At 29.2% G+C, this 16,900-nt stretch overlaps 4 protein-coding genes across 4 annotated transcripts; 2 read left to right on the top strand and 2 right to left on the bottom strand.

Moving 5' to 3' along the window:
• Positions 1 to 271: 271 nt before the first annotated feature.
• Positions 272 to 1,830, bottom strand: HELRODRAFT_167827 (hypothetical protein; the record flags this gene model as incomplete). The annotated part of the gene is made up of 3 exons (XM_009013558.1): positions 272 to 605; positions 1,081 to 1,437; positions 1,553 to 1,830. The coding sequence occupies 3 exons, from the start codon at positions 1,828 to 1,830 to the stop codon at positions 272 to 274; spliced, it is 969 nt and encodes a 322-aa protein (XP_009011806.1).
• A 1,257-nt stretch (positions 1,831 to 3,087) lies between these two features.
• HELRODRAFT_167826 (hypothetical protein) lies at positions 3,088 to 4,177 on the bottom strand (the record flags this gene model as incomplete). The annotated part of the gene is made up of 2 exons (XM_009013557.1): positions 3,088 to 4,064; positions 4,147 to 4,177. The coding sequence occupies 2 exons, from the start codon at positions 4,175 to 4,177 to the stop codon at positions 3,088 to 3,090; spliced, it is 1,008 nt and encodes a 335-aa protein (XP_009011805.1).
• Positions 4,178 to 7,138: 2,961 nt separating this feature from the next.
• On the top strand, positions 7,139 to 7,453 carry HELRODRAFT_72756 (hypothetical protein; the record flags this gene model as incomplete). Its single annotated transcript, XM_009013556.1, has 1 exon — positions 7,139 to 7,453. One exon carries the CDS (start codon positions 7,139 to 7,141, stop codon positions 7,451 to 7,453), a length of 315 nt encoding a protein of 104 aa, XP_009011804.1.
• A 799-nt stretch (positions 7,454 to 8,252) lies between these two features.
• HELRODRAFT_167825 (hypothetical protein) lies at positions 8,253 to 8,942 on the top strand (the record flags this gene model as incomplete). The annotated part of the gene is made up of 1 exon (XM_009013555.1): positions 8,253 to 8,942. The coding sequence occupies one exon, from the start codon at positions 8,253 to 8,255 to the stop codon at positions 8,940 to 8,942; it is 690 nt and encodes a 229-aa protein (XP_009011803.1).
• Between the last annotated feature and the right edge of the window lie 7,958 nt (positions 8,943 to 16,900).

Genomic DNA, 16,900 nt, shown 5'->3' with positions numbered 1-16,900 from the left:
GGGCTTTAGTGATGAAAACAGTTTCATACCTGATTTTTTGTTTTAAATAACGGTTTATGTGTACATATGATTCGAATTCAGATAGAAAGTAGATGTTTTAGGCAATACGTATCATACCTTCCTTTACTAACTAGTCATAACAAACGTCAAAATTTTTTAACGCTGAATGATAAATTCAACTCGCAACACTAAAAGTTATCAATTGGTTGAATACTTTTGCAACTTCCATTTGTAAAAAAAAAATAAAAGAAAAATCGTTGAAATCGTTCTACTACAAGTATTTTTTAGAGCATGAATTATAAAGTATTTTTGCACCCCCAACGTCTACAAAATGAGAATAACCATCAAGACAATCGATGACATTGATGAGTGGCAGCCTCCAAACTGCAACATAGTGAGTGTTCAGTTCTCTGTTATAAATTGGTCCATCTCTGCAGATACAGATTGGTGCTATCAATGAAAATGGCGGAAGCTCTAGATTCACTTTTCTGTATCTACCTGGGTTATCAGATTGTTGCAAATTTAATTCTTCGTTAATAGCTTCAGATGGATATGTAGTGCTTATTAAAAAGCTGCTTCCACTATCCGAAAATAATTGCAGTATCCTGTAATAAAATTTTAGTAAAATTTTAAATGAAAATTCTCTATAACTGTATAAGTAATAATATTTCAATGCTTATAACAACAACTATATGGACTAGCTGATTATTAACTTAAAAAACCACAAAAAGGTTTAAATTAAAGTTTAACATATACAACAATCCAAAGCACTGGATAAATAAAAGCAAAAGCAAAAATTTATCAATGCAAAATCAAGAAACTAATCCAGTTTCTAATCATCATAGATTGTGTTTAAAATATTTTAATTTAAATTAAACAAACAAGGCTCTGTTTCTGCAGTTTTACTGACAAAAGTTAATTTAATAACAATGTTAAGAATTTTATATTATTTTAATTTCCTTGATAAAAGATGACATCATATATTTTTACAACATAATAATTTTAATAACTTTAATATAATTTCAAAAAAACTGTTTTATGACTAGACATTTAGAAGATTAAGTCGATAACTCAATTCACCTTAAAATATCACCAGAATAGAGATGTTGCAGCAGCATCCTACATAATATGATGTCATAAAACCCTAAACTTTTGACATCAACAATATCTTGAACATAAAATTTCCAATTTTTGTTTTTGAAATTCTTTTTGTGGCTGGAAATTAACTCTGGCACAACATCTATCCCAGTATAATTAATGTCATTTCTGGATTCAAGGAACCTTTTCATCCACACCATATCCCCACAAGGCACATCCAACATTCTTATAACATAATTCTTTGTTTTGTTGCTTTTTATTTTATAAATTAAATTATGCAGCACAGCTGTGATCTCTTGAGACCAGAACAATGTCGATCCTTCACCTTCAAATATTAACCTTCAAATAATATTGTGAGACATTAAAATTTTAAAATTTAAATTAAAGAAATATTCCACACTTATTTACAATGACAAACTAGTAAATAAATATTCAAATTTTCAAAGAAAAAAACCTACTGAAACCTAATATCAAACCTGAAGAACTGTTGTAGTTGAAGTTGTTAATCCCATGATTACTACCCCAAGCTCCATTTTGGACAATTTTCCTAAATGAATCTTTTCTCTTTAGAGAATTTTCTTTGGGAAAGTTACCATTGTAATTAGATTGAGGTGGCTTTTCAAAATTGAATGGTTGGACATTTGTGTTTTTCAAAATTCTGCATATGACATTCCCAGTGAGGCAGTGCTCAATGACGTCATCGACGTCATCATCAAAACGGATGTCTGCCATGTTTGGCCTGTTGGTAAATTGATACTGGTTGTGTATTATAAATTCTTGTTCATTATCTTCAACAAAACTACCTGGACTAGATGTGGATGTAGTTGTATATGTAGTTGTGGTCTTAGAAGGTACTGGAGGGTTTCTAACCTTAATTTTATTAAGTGAATTTTTTTCAAGGAAATGTTTATATTCCTCGCCTATACTCAAACATTCTTCAATCGTAAATCTATATAAACGTTTTTTCCATAAGTAAAAAACAAAAATTAAGCTCAAAATGGAAAACAGACTAAGAACATAAAAATTTGTCACTTTCATAGTTTCATCTTATTTTATTAATTATTTTATTTAAGAAATGAGAAGGTAGGTTGCATTGTTACTTTTAATATGCTACACACGTCATATAATATGACCCGTATCACTAACAGTTAATATGATTTTAAAATATAAATAAGTTATTTATAAAACGTTCATATGATACAACATTGATTAGTTAAATTAAAAAGTCATTAAGAAGTAGGATCATCATCCGTTCTGCTGAATGTATGTACACCAGTATAGCAGCATACCATGTAACTATGTGTGTTACATATTTAATATGGGTGTAAAAAACATGTTAAACATAGAAATCAACAACTAAACAGTACTGACACTCAAGAGAAGAATAAAATGTATAATAATTAATAAACATACAGCCCAGGTAATTACGAGGAGCACCTGGCGGGCGACATAAAAACCTAAAAGTAAACTAGCGCACTAATTCATTAGGCGCCTAATTTTAACAATACAGGTCATACATTATTTACAATGCTTTTCAAATACAACCATGCCTAGAAATAAAATTTTATTCTTGTAAATAATTATTTTTTTTAGTTTTTAGAATATAATGTTGCCGCATTTTACACTCTGACGTTCCTTTTATCATCAATTTGTCTGGCAAGCAAATTGTTAGCGACGAGTGCATCCTAATTCTTAAACATGTATAGCTGATGTCTGACAGTTTTGGGTGTTTTTTTAAATCATTAGCAGCTAGCAGGTGTAAATTTTAAATACTCAGAAATGCAAGTTTGTTTAAAAAACAATTTAAGCTGGTTAAGATGAAGAATGAGGTTAGTTTCGTGCTTCGTAATTATTTTTTTTGATTTTTCAATTATGTTTTTTCTTCGAATTGATTTTATTTTGTAAACACCTTGCTATCAATTGAATTTTAAAATTATTTTTTATTTGTAGTTTCTAATATAAGAAACATATGATCGAGAACATATATTATTACAAATAAGCTAATATTCTCATAAAGGTGAAAGAATTACCACAGCTTTCACACAGTTTTTTCACCATGAAGTTTCTTAACACCAACTCATCAACTTCATCTTCGTACTCAACGCATTCTTCCAGTGTTCCCTCTTGTCGAAAATTTTCGCTGGTACAACAATTTGAACAATTCATGGAATTCAGCCAAAACACCGAATTCGAAGAGTCCGTAGTTGCATTCATGTCGCAATAATCCTCACTTCCACAAAATGTTTCATTATAGTTTGGCGTTGTGGATGATGAAAACGTTGATGCCAACGAGCAGAATGATGCAGATGTACCACATAAATTTTTGTTGTCATCAGAATGTCGAACAGGATTCCTTCCATCCAACACCAGATTAAATGTACTTTTTGGCAAATTATTGTTAGTAACATTTATGTTATTCATGTTGTCCTTCACAAACATTTTGTAATCATTACAGTCGTCCAATTCTATTTGGTGCAAGTTAAAACTTGTTTCTTCAGCAATTGACGAAAGCGTTTGAGCCATTGATTTTAATCTTAAGCTCCTGTTTTTTCTTGCTTCAAAATCAACTTTTATAATATTAGTGTGCTTTTTTTGATCATTTTTATAGTGAGATAAATCAATGGTTGAGATTGACTTTTCGAGTTTAGAATTTAGAAATTTGACGTTGCAGCAATTGGGTGTTTCAGAATTATGATGGTCAGCGTTGACATTGCAGCAGTTGGGAGTTTCAGAATTATGATGGTCAGCGTTGACATTCATTGAAGTCATTGCAATTAGGTAACTCTCCCTTCTTAATGAATTGTACAATTTCAATTTTGAAGGTTTCATTTTTTCACTTTTGATGCCGATATTTTGATTCGAATGGGATATTTCTTCTTTTCGTATTTTCTGATCCACCTTGTCAGCATTGTCCTGTTGCACTTTTGAACGTTTGTTAATGGCTGAACGCATCTTTTGGTAAACTCCTTGAAAATGTAAATTTTAATTTTAATAATAGGTCACCAAAATAGTAATTTTTAAAAGACTATATCATATCATAACACTTACTTTTTATAACAGTGGTCAGGTTCTCCTCCATAGTGCTGTTAATGTCGATGAAATATCAAAATAATGTTCAAAATTTTTTCATTCAAGATTTTGAAATTGAACATTCACCAACTTTTTTATACCAAACTCTAGAAATTGTAACAAAGTGTCAGCAACAAGGATAGGTTGTTGATCAGAAGTAATCACATGGCACTGGTTCACTGTTTGACAGCTTAGAAGTGATGTCAGTCTTCGGTAACATCGGTGACACGAGTCGTTGATGTTGATATTTTCTATCATTTATTTATTCCAAACATAAAGTGATTTTAATCCAACTAAGTGTAGTTACATAACATGTTTTATTTACAACGAATTGATTAAAATGAAGAAATATGAATAACAAAATCTTCACGAAGACATAACTAAACACTCACTACTTGTTAGGATTTCTTGCAGATGTTTGACATCCCGCCGCAAAGTGTTTGTGTATCATTTATTCTTTAAAAAATGAAGCTCAGACAGACGCAGGGAATGGTGCAATATTCAAAAGGAATGAATACAAAAAATAAAATTGATAAAAATATTATTGTGAAAAATAAAAATGATACAAGCTTTATTTGAAAAACATGATAAAGAAACGTGAAATATATTAAAGATTGATATATGATTTCGGAGAAACAAATACTGATCACAATGATAAATGAATAGATATTTGCGTTGAAAATTAATGAGCATATGAATAATTGTAAACATTATTAAAAACAAACAATCAAACAAATAAAAAGGTTAATAGATGTATGAATAAATTATGATGTATGATTAAAGACTATTGAGAATAACAGAGACTATTGAAAAACAAAATTAATAAGATATGTTAATTAATCAATACAATCAATACATGCAATTTTGATGCTGAAAATTGGTGAATGGAAATGGTTAAAATAATATGTGAATGTTATTCCATATGTGGCGATTGTATAGTAGTGTTATGTGTTAACGTAGGTTGTGTGATGTGGTCTCCATTGGTGATAACAATGAGTGAACGATAAGAGTGATTTCTATTATTTGTATTGTAATTTTTCGGGGTTTGATTTTATTTTTCAAAATAAACACGTGGCTAACGTGTCAAATATACTCACATGGACTCTGGAAGAGAAGACACATTGATGTTACCTACTGATAATCTAATCATATCACGCATTAAATACGCCGCCCCATCGTTTTCAAAATCTGACACCCAACAACAACTTCATCAATCTCATTCACTCATCAACTAATTAGACTATTTTTTGCCATCTTCGTATTTATCTGTGGAATGGTCTGCCGGCGAAGCTTAGAGGTTGCGTGTCACCGTCGGCTTTTAAGAAAATGTAACTAACGCTTTTTCCCATTCTCTTTTATCGTTCCCAATTACCAAACACTGATTCCCTATCCCATAAAATTTCCATTCCTGAAAATTTGGTTTTGCCAATTCCCGTTCCCAGGCTCGCTTCTCATTCGGACTAATTGGCTTTAGACATTTTAATTTGTAACAGACTAACAATCTAGTAGAAGATTTCAATCAAAGTGGAATAAGTGAAAAATATTTCTACAACCCTTTTTTTAGTAGCCGTAGCGATTTTACGCTGCATTTTCATTTAAGTAGCGTTAGCGTTAGCGACGCAACATTTCACTTGCAGTAGCGATAACTGCGCTCCTTTTTATGATTAGCGTTAATGACCCTGGTGTGTGTGTGTGTGTGTGTGTGTGTGTGTGCGTGTGTGTTTATATTTTGTAAACAAAATATATTACATACTGTCTGCAACACACACAAAGACACAAACCATCATTTTCAGTGAGTGTTAAATATTATTATTTTTTAAAATCAGAATCTGACAGACTCACAATATATAGTATAAAATGATAACGGAAAATAAATAACGGAGTAAGAATGTTTAAGCAGAATAAGCAAGGAAAATAAAATAATTATTTAAAAAACGTATTAAGAAATTGATTAATTAATTAACTAGTTAATGACTTAGTAAGTTAGTTATGTGTTCGTTAAATAAAAAGTAGACGAAAGTGAACAAATGACAAATATTTATTGAGTGTTAATATATTTAAAGTGTCTTGTGATGAAGTTCTTATCCTGATAAGCTGATTCAGCGACGACTTGATAGTTACGGGGGTGAAGTTCAATCAATCACTTCTTCATTAAAACTGAATAATTTGTGTTGATATTCTGAGGTTTAAAATGGAGTTTTTATTTCAACAAATTAACGTTTTTATTATCACAGTTGTTAGATAATTTATAACCATATATATAGAATAAAGTATATACATTCTATATTTATGTTTATAACAATCGTGTTTTATTTTGATTTTGGAAGGGTTTTTCTTAATTTCTTAATGCTAGTTAACTTCATTAATTTCATTCTTTTTTTTTACTACAAATGGACAAAAAACAAACAGCACAGCTCATCTGAGAGTCATGTGACCCGCTATTAACTAACAAAGAAAAGACTCAATTGATATTCAAATGAACTTTGTGTTTATAAACTGTTTATATACACATACCCGTGTACGTGTGAATTTTAAAATTTGGCAGTTCAAAATATTTAATGTACTATTTTAGCAATTTATCAGATCAAAATATTTCAAAATGAATGATAAATTTATAGATGACGACGTTATACCGATAATTCGAGTGTACTTGAATAGGATCGACGATGAACAAACGGATTTAAAGGCCCTGGTGTACAAAAATTTTTTGCAAAACAGTTTCTGCCGCTCCATTCTCACGTCGGCTGACATTGAAAATTTATCAAGAAGCATTGCGCAAAATAAAATTGACAGCCCTGCAAATGATGACATTGCCTGGTTGAACAGGTTTCGCTTATTAAGTACCATTCAACAACATGACATTCTAAAGAAAATGCAGGATGATTATTATTCAAACATTTCCAAGAAACCCATAATACAAAAAAGAAAATTTTTGAGCAAAGGTTATGTTGGTACTGTCTACCACAAAGAAATGCGTTATCAAATTCTTGCAGATAATTGCAGACAGTATAATTTGCCATATTTAAAGAACAAGTTCGTGAATGATGAATGTTCAATTTGTATAGAAAAATTTAACGTAAAAACATTTGTCTGCGAATTGAAGTGCAAACACGCATTCCACATTGCGTGTATAACGAAGTGGTCTAAAAATAAAGAAACATGTCCTTTGTGTCGGGAAGTTACGAGTATCCATTTTTATTTTACGTTCCATTGTGACGTAAAATTTAAAAAGGACAAAAAAAAACTTTATCTTAGGGTGGCCAGTGGTCCTAGAGGTTTAATTTAACATTTTATTGTTTTTGTTTGTTTGACGCTGACATAAATTCTTCAATTTTTATGAAAAATGATTTATTTATTTCATTTTTTTATATAATTCCTATTTAATTATCAGAAATAAAAACTTTTTAAACATTACGTCCGAAAGATTAACATGACTCATTCACTATTAATTTGTTATATTGTATTAGCTACGTTTTAATGAATTTTTTGTTGATTTTAACTTATAATTCCTGTTAAACATTCTTACGCTAAATCTGCTTTTACTTTTTCTGACCCTTGACTCTGGAACTTTACCTCTTTCTATAACTACCCCTCCATAACTTACGAATTTAATAGCGGATCTCTATAGTCATTTATTTGTTAAATTTAGAGAATGGCGCTTTATAAACAATTTGATTGATTGATTATTTATTTATTTATTTCTATTATATTATGTTATTGTTATTATTACTATTATTATTATTATTATTAAAAAACAGACTCGGACTATACATAGGTACGTTACTTGTATTGTACATGCTCCTCGTTATTTTTTTCAAGTAAAATAAATATTCATTATATAAATCGTCAAGTACAATACGGATACGACACAATTTTATTTTATTTATTTATTGTTTGGTTTGGTTATTTTTTTACTCTTTTTATCATGTCATTGTAATTTTTTATTTATGGTTGTAAATGATATTAGATATATGTCTGTGTTTTTGTTATAAATACCTTTGCGTTTGCTCAGAGTTTACGCAATATATGTTGAATTAGTAAGTGCAGAATATAAATATATAGGTAGAGAATAAGAATTTCATGCAATGGACTTTGCTGTTTTCTTTGATCAAATGGTGTCGGAGTACGTAACTGGCTTCACACAGACCGAAGAGGCAATGAATAGAGCAACATACGATGTTATCTTAAAAGATATTATCAGCCAAAAATCACTAATCACGCCAGCGGATATTGAGAAAATAGCAGCCCACCTCTTCACGGGGGTCGTTAGCACTGCGAACGAAGAAGCAGTTTGGTCTGGCGACTTTCGACGGTTGAGTGGCGATCAGCAATACGACATATATAAAGAAGCCCAGGATAAATTTTTTGAAAACGTTTCTAAAAAACCTAAATTAAAAACTGCTCAGTTTAACCAAAACAATAACCTCTATTTGTTTCTTTACCACAGAGATTCGTATTATGAAACGGTCGCAGCTTATCGAACGTATAAACTGCCCTATTCTAGCGGGAAATTTCTGCACAGCGAGTGCATGATATGTTTAGAAGATTTCAAAGAAAAGTCTTTCCTTTGTCAATTGAAATGCAAACACGCATTTCACACAGCATGTCTGGCCTTGTGTTTCAAAGACCAGGTGGCTTGCCCGATTTGTCGTCAGGTGTCAATATTCAATCAATATTTTTACGGGACCCTAGTTATTTTATTCATAATTTGTTCTGTGTTTTCTATTAATGCACTGAAAATAATAATTCGAAATTTGTGCTGTAGCTCGTTTTGAACTATTAAATTTAAAAAAGAGTCATATTGCTGATTATTTCGATATGAACATGATAAATGAATACTTAGACAAATATATGTTGTTGTTCATATTTAACGGCATTTATGCTCCCAAAGTGGTGCAATTGTTTGCCAAATTAAGAAAAAATTATTTTCTTTTTCCATGTGGAAAAATAGAAGTTCAGATAATATGAAAAATGTTTATTGCACTGAACGTGGAGAAAGAGAAATACTATGGGAAAAATATTTAAATCATATCGTAGTAGTTACAATCCTTCAGAAATTGTATTGCATTGATAATATTATTGTTATTCTTAAAATTCTCTGAAAGCTCTTTATATATTAAATGTTTATGTCTATGTGTAATTGGGTTCTCACAAGTTATAATATGTTGGATTGTTAATTTGTGTCCGCAATATTGACATAATGTTTGATCTGACTTATTTAATATATATCCATGTGTTAATTTTGTGTGGCCTATCATTAGTCTGTTTATTTTAGAGGATACCAATCGGGTGTTAAATATTCTGCATCTCTTTTGTTCGATCAATGGCTTTATTTGCCTTAATTGTGTTATGCAATCATTCCATTCATTTTGCCATAATGTGTATATATATATATATATATTTATTTATTTATTATTGATTTAATGTCTGAGTAAATCATTGCTGTATTTAGTATGGGTTCATTGTGGGCTGTTAAAGCTAATTGATCGGCCTTTTCATTACCAAGAATACCTATGTGACTTGGTATCCAGATTATTTTAATATGGCAGTTATTTTGTACAATGTTATGAATTTTAATTTTTATTGTATTAACAAAGCTATTGTTACTTGTATATTGTTTTAGTGATTGTACACCTGATAAAGAATCAGTCAATATTATAAATGATTTGTTAATTTCATCTTTTATGTAATCTAATGCTTTATTGATTGCCTGAAGCTCGGCAGTGAAAATTGAAGTGTCATCGGGCAAATGTATGGCTATTTTTGTTTTATCTATTATAGCCGCTGCTGTTGTTGAATGATCTATATTTGATCCATCTGTATAAATTATGGTGTTATTAATATTATGATTGATGATTTCTTTGACTATTGATTGTATGATGTATTGGTCCTCACATTTTTTATATTTTGTTAGTTTTGTTTTTATTAAAGCTTCATTCATTCTCCAGAAATAAGGAAGTTCAGGATTTTTAAGTATATCTTGATGTTTTATGATTTTAATATGATTTTCAATGCGCAAATAAAATGGAGCTATTGCTTTAGGTTTTTTGAGAAAGTTAGTTACAAATTTTTTACTTTTAATGTATTTATATAAAGGACTTTCTGGGTATGATATGATTTTATAATAATAGTTGAGTGACAATTTAATATGTAGGAGATTTAGTGGGATTTCATTGGTCAACACATGTAGGCTCAGAGATGGAGAGGTTCTATAAGCGCCTAAACACAATCTTAGAGATTCATTTATAATTGGGAGTAGTGAATTTACGTATGGTTTTCTGGCAGATCCATAGACTTGGAAACCATAGTCTATTATTGATCGTATTTTGGATCTATATATCATTAATAACTTTTCGTTTTTTTTAAACAAGTTTATTTTACGAAAACACATGAAAAAGGATTCGAAAAGAAACCAAAATTCCAAATAACAAAGAACCCCACAAAAAATAATAAAACACATTAACGTCAAACGTCAGTTTCAATTTTTAAAAACTAATTAGTATTGTTACAAAATTTTAGAATTAAAAAACATATGCATAAAATTAAACTTGTTGCAACGAGGAAGAAAAGAAAAGAAAGAAATTCAAATAAAATGAATTAAATAAATTAGAATAACCTTAAATATAAAACCAAAATATAAAACCAAAATATAATATCAAAGAAATGTGTATAAACAAGAAAAAACAATAAAACAATATTGTATACTAAATAAAATTAATTAAGATAAATATAAAAGAAAATTTTTTAATTTATATTTAAATGGTCGATAAACAGTACAAGTTCTTATAAAATTTGGTAGCCTGTTCCATTTATACCCCATAAAAACATATATTTCTATTGAGTAGTTAGGTTTTAACAATAGATTCTTTTAATTTTTTTTCAAAATTGGAACTCGGTGGTCTTGCCTTGATTTCATATTTAAATGAATCATGTAGGTAATTGTCTGATGGTCTTATAGCACTATTAAGCAATCGAAAAATAAAACAACAGCATTTAAGATAATTTATTTCAAATATCGATAGAATCTTAAGTTTATTGAAAAGGTCTTTTTTATCTATATCGTTTTTAAAATTTATAATTTTTAGTGCTTTTTTTGGACATTAAATAAAATTTCTAAATACGTCTTGAAAGTGTAACCCCATATTAGATTTCCATAGTATAGATGTGGATATATAAAAGCGTGATACATTAAAATTAAAGTTTTTTGGTAGAATATATTTTAGTCTGTTCATGATTCCCAAATTTCTATTTATTTTTTGCAGGATGAAATCAATACGTTTTTTAAAAATTAATTTCCGATCTATTATAATTCACAATAATTTAAAATCTTCAACTCTGTCAATTATACTGTCACCTATCTTTAAAACAAATTCTTCATCGTTACAGTTCAATATTTTAAATATACTTGGTTTTTGTAATATTTATATTAATTTTATTATAAATAGACCATGAGTGCAATTTATCTAAACAATTATTTGTACAAACATTCAAATTATTTATATCCCTAGAAGTAGTGACCATTGTAGTGTCGTCTCCATAAACAATGAAATTAGAGATTTCGGTTGTATTGACGATATCATTGATAAACAGGATAAATAATTTTGGACCTAGAATACTTCCCTGTGGCACACCACTTACCACCCGACGAGTATCTGAGTTACAATGGTTTATTGAAACGTATTGAAATCTATTTGCGAGGTAACTACTGAACCACTTCAGTGCATGTCCTCTGATTCCGTAATGTTCCAATTTAAACAACAGTATATCATGTGGAACGGAATCAAACGCTTTTGAAAAATCTAAAAACACAGTCGAAATAGCATGACCAGCATCATATTTAAAAACAATTTCATTAAAAAGCCTTATGAGTGCATCTTCAGTGGAACAATTCTTTCGAAAACCAAATTGATCATTTGTTAAAACATTATTGGCACTCATAAATGACTCGAGTCTTATCTCGACAACCTTTTCCAACACCTTTGAGATACAACTTAATATACTAATTGGTCTATAATTATTAACGTTATTGTGTGACCCAGACTTATAAACAGGAACAACCCTCGCAATCTTAAGACAGTCTTTATTTTGTTATCAAATTTGATTGGTATTTTATTTAAATGTAATTTTGGATGTTTTATTTTTCTTTTATTTGTAAATAATATGGCCGTAGTCTTTGAGTTTGAAAAAAAAATCCCATTATCTGTTGACCGACATAGATTTGGTTCAATAAACCGTTTAATTTTCTTTCAATATTTTCAATATTTGTATTTTTGTAAGCTATCATAAAATCATCTATATAGAGACATCCAAGCATGTCCGGTAGAATTATGTTGCATAAACCATTTATTTTCAGATAGAACAGGGTAACTGATAAAATGCTACCCTGTGGAATTCCCATCTCCATTTCTTGTTCTGAAGATAAAAAATTATTATATTTTAGTTTAAATTTTCTTTTATGCAGGAAGTTGGATATGAATAATGGAAGTCGACCTTTCAGACCAGCTCTAAACAAATCCCTTAAGATACCGTATCTCCAGGCCTTATCATAGGCCTTTTCAGCATCCAAAAAAATGGCAACAACCTGTTCGTTGCAAACAAATGCTTCCCTTATAAAAGTTTCCAGAGAAACAAGGTGATCAAGAGTGCATCGGCCTTTTTGACCGCCACGCTGAAATGGTGATATTATTTGTTTAGTTTGTAGGTAATATGTAAGCCTATTATTGACAATTTTTTCAAAGATTTGACATAAAGTATTTGTTAAAGAGATGGGTCTATAGTTTATGGGGTCTTCTATTGATTTATTAGGCTTTAATATTGGTATAATTATGGCTTCATGCCATTCCTCCGGGACATCAGAGTTAATCCAAATATGATTAAATGAATTTAAAATTGAGATCAATGAGGTGTTTGGAAGGTGTTTCATCATATTGTATGTGATTTTATCTGGCCCAGGAGTAGAATTGTTACTTGTATCAATGGCATACTTTAAATCTTCCATGGTGATCATGTCACTGTAAGGTTCATCATTATTTGAATTAAAATCTAACAAATTTTTTTCTTCCGTGTGCATTATATTAGCAAATGTTTTATTTATGCTGGAAATGGATGAATTCACCCGGAATTGATTTGCAAGAGTGTTTGATATTTCTTCATTAGATTGATAAATTATGCCCTTAACATTTATATTGTTTGAATTGCTGTGATTGCTTTTATTAGTTATTTTGTTGATAACTGACCATATCTGTTTAGATGTTGTATTTTTTGTTATTGTATTGACATAATTATTCCAACAATTGACTTTTTCTTGTCGAAATACTTTCCTAGCTTTTAGCGTGAAGTTTTTCAAAGTCTATCAAATTTTTAATGCTGGGGTTTTTTTTAAATATTAAATGCTTTTAATTTTAAATATCTACTGCTCTTACATGTCATTAAACCATGGATTAATTTTTGGTCTTACCTTCATAGGATTGATTTTTATTAATTGTGTGGTTAGTTCTATTGCCTTAATGATCTTTTGAGTTATATATGTTATTGGATGAATTACTGAACTACTTTGTAATTCTGTTGAATTTATTGTATTGTTACATATCTTGCTAAACTGATCCCATTTTGTATTTTTTAGGTTATACTGTTCATTTATTTCTTGTTCTGTCATATTAAATGTTAAGATTATGGGTAAGTGATCACTGTTATGCAGGTCATCTTCCCTTCTCCATTGCAAATTATTGAAAATTGCAGGTGACGAAAATGCTAAGTCTATTGTTGATAATAAATTTGAATGAATATGAAAGTGGGTGGGTTGAGAAGGATTGATTAAACATATGTCATTGTGTATTAGAAATTTTTCAATCTTTTTACCATTTGTGTTATTTTTGCCACTGCCCCAAATTAAATTGTGTGCATTGAAGTCCCCAATGAATAGAAATGGTTTTGGCAAAGATTTAATTAGTTTTTCAAGTTTATTAGTATTTATAATCGTATTTGGTGGGTTATAAAAATTACAGATGCTTGCTATTCTGCATTAATATTTAATTGTGATTGAGGGATTCTATGATGTACAAAAATTGATAAATCTCCTCTAGGGTTTGTAGGAGTTGTAGCAGCTATATGGTAAGAGCTGTAGTTTTTTATTTCAACATTTTTAGTATCAGTTAGCTTAGTCTCTTGCAAACATATAATATGGGGAGAACATTTTTCAATTAATATAAAAAGTTCTAGAATGTTACTTCTAAAGCCTCTGATATTCCATTGGATTATATTAATTTTATTGGTTTTTGGTTGTCATTTATTTTGTTTTGAATTATAGTTGCCTCTAGTATATTGCTTAGTTCTGTTTATTTTTGTAGCATTGCGTTCCCCTTTATCTTCATCACTTGTACCGGCATCACCAAAATCATAAACCTCAATTGGGTCCATGCAACTTGACTTATCACTGCAAATATTTGTTTTTTTTCTATCTCTTTTTAGATTCTGCTCAGTTTCTCTTGTCTTTACTTTGTTGCTTTTCAGTGGAATGTTAATAATATCACACTGAACACCTATGTCAATCATTTTTTTGCCTTTGACTATTTCTACATATGTTGGCTTTGACTCTTGTTGAATTAATAATTTGGCATCTTTATAAGTTATATTTTTATTATATTTTGTAATTAAGATATTTTTTTCCAATCTGTATTTAGGGCACGATTTATCGAATGTTGCGTGTGCCTGCTTGCAATGATAACATTTCGGTGTCTTATTGCATGGAGAATCAAATGTATGTTTATGTCCCTTTTCACCACATTTGGAGCATTTTTGTTCATTGCCCTTACATAATTTGTGGAAGTGGCCACACCTCTGACATTTAGTGCATTTCATTGGTGGGGGTATGTATTGCTGAACATTGATTTTTTGATATCAATATTTTAACTCACTTGGCAATTTAGTAGTTTCGAATGAAATGATGAATGTATTTGTTTCAATTCTTTGACCATTTTTTGTTATTTTAATATTCAGAACGTCGTTAACGCCGAATTCTTTCAGTTCTTCTCTTATTTCTTCGACAGTACAATTTTTGAAAAGAGGAGTTTTTATCACTCCTTTTACAGAGTTGAGTGTTTTATGTAAATAACATTTTACTTTTATATCCAATATGTAACTTAGGTTCTGAATTTTATTTTTTGCCCCTCATTTTTTATTTTAATTAAAATTTTTGTTCCAAATATCTTTATAATTTCAGTATCTCCAATGGAAGTTTGTAAAAATTTGAGAATTTTAAATAATGGTAATTTGCTAAATTTCAGTTCACCATCATTGATAGCTTCTATGACAAAAAAGACTAAAAGAGGTTTAATTCTTCTTCCTCCATATCACTTAATTAAACTTAAACTAAGTTGGCGTTTTGGTTTTTTGTGTTTTTGGGAGTTGTTCATTATTTCTATTTATTTTCACGCTACCAATGTAGCTGAATTAAAGAAACCACCCCAAATGGTGAAAAAAATCAAAAAAATGGAAAAACAAAAAAGTAAACCACTCCTGGAAGTCAGCTTCTGCCAGCGATAGTATTTGAAAAAATAAAAAGAATAAATTCAATTCAACCAACTTCTTAGAAAATGAAAATTAACAAAAATCCGAATTCACGAAAAAATTGTGGAAACTAGAAAAATACGCTTAATTTACATAAGACATCGTACAAAACGAAACATGCAAACAATAGTGTGGAATTTTGTTTATTATTTATCTATGTTATTATTATATCGTAATTCTGTTATAAATAAATATTAATAATTATATATAAAAATAAATAGATAAATGTATATATTTATTGATATATATTGAAAAATTGTGTAAATAATTGCGATTTATTTAAACCGGTGTTTATTGTTTAATTACATAAAGCACAAAATATTATCAAAGAAATGCTAATGTAGTTAAATTAACTGCTTGCTGCGTTTGATCATTATTATGAATAATCTGTTTCAGCTTGTATATCTGGTAGATTTGTTTCTTGAAATTGTTTGTGTTGTATTTGCCCGTGGTCTGGATGTATGAGACTGGCAGAGGCGTCATATGGGGGGTGGCAGGGGGGGCCCCAAGAAATCAAAATTCTAAATTTTTGCTGTACGAAATTATTATGACAAAATTGCAAACACTATAAAATAATTATATAAAATTATATATTTTATTATAATTATATATACAAAATATTGTGCTTTTTGAATTTTTAAATGTCAAGCGCTATACAATTTATTTTATTTGTTCCTACAATAATTCATGTTCTGTTTTAAATTATAAAAGTGTTAATTTTAAATTCTTTGTAAAAACGATATATTTAGGATATATAATTTAGTAATTTTAAAACTTTAAAAATTTTGAAATTTTAAAAACTTTAAAAATGTATAATTTATTAAAATGTTGCACTGACGAGACTAGGTAGTGGAAAGAGTACTATATGCATACATGTAGATAATGACATCTTCTGTAAATAGGAATTTTGTTAATAGCATTAACAAGTTAAGTTTAGTAGATCGGAGAATTATTCGAAGAATCGAGAAACTATCATATAGATTGAGTACTGTAAGAAACGCCGTGATCTTTATTAATAATATATATATATATATATATATATATATATATATATATATATATAAATATATATATATATATATATATATGTTGGTAATAGACCATAATTTTTACAATATTCTATAAATTCTACCGAATGTTTGGCGTTAATATGTTTGTAGTTCGTTTT

Source organism: Helobdella robusta (genome assembly GCF_000326865.2).
Source record: "Helobdella robusta unplaced genomic scaffold HELROscaffold_12, whole genome shotgun sequence".
NCBI lineage: Eukaryota > Metazoa > Annelida > Clitellata > Rhynchobdellida > Glossiphoniidae > Helobdella > Helobdella robusta.
The sequence above is the reverse complement of the archived record's forward strand: the minus strand, read 5'-3'. Positions and strand labels throughout refer to the sequence as shown.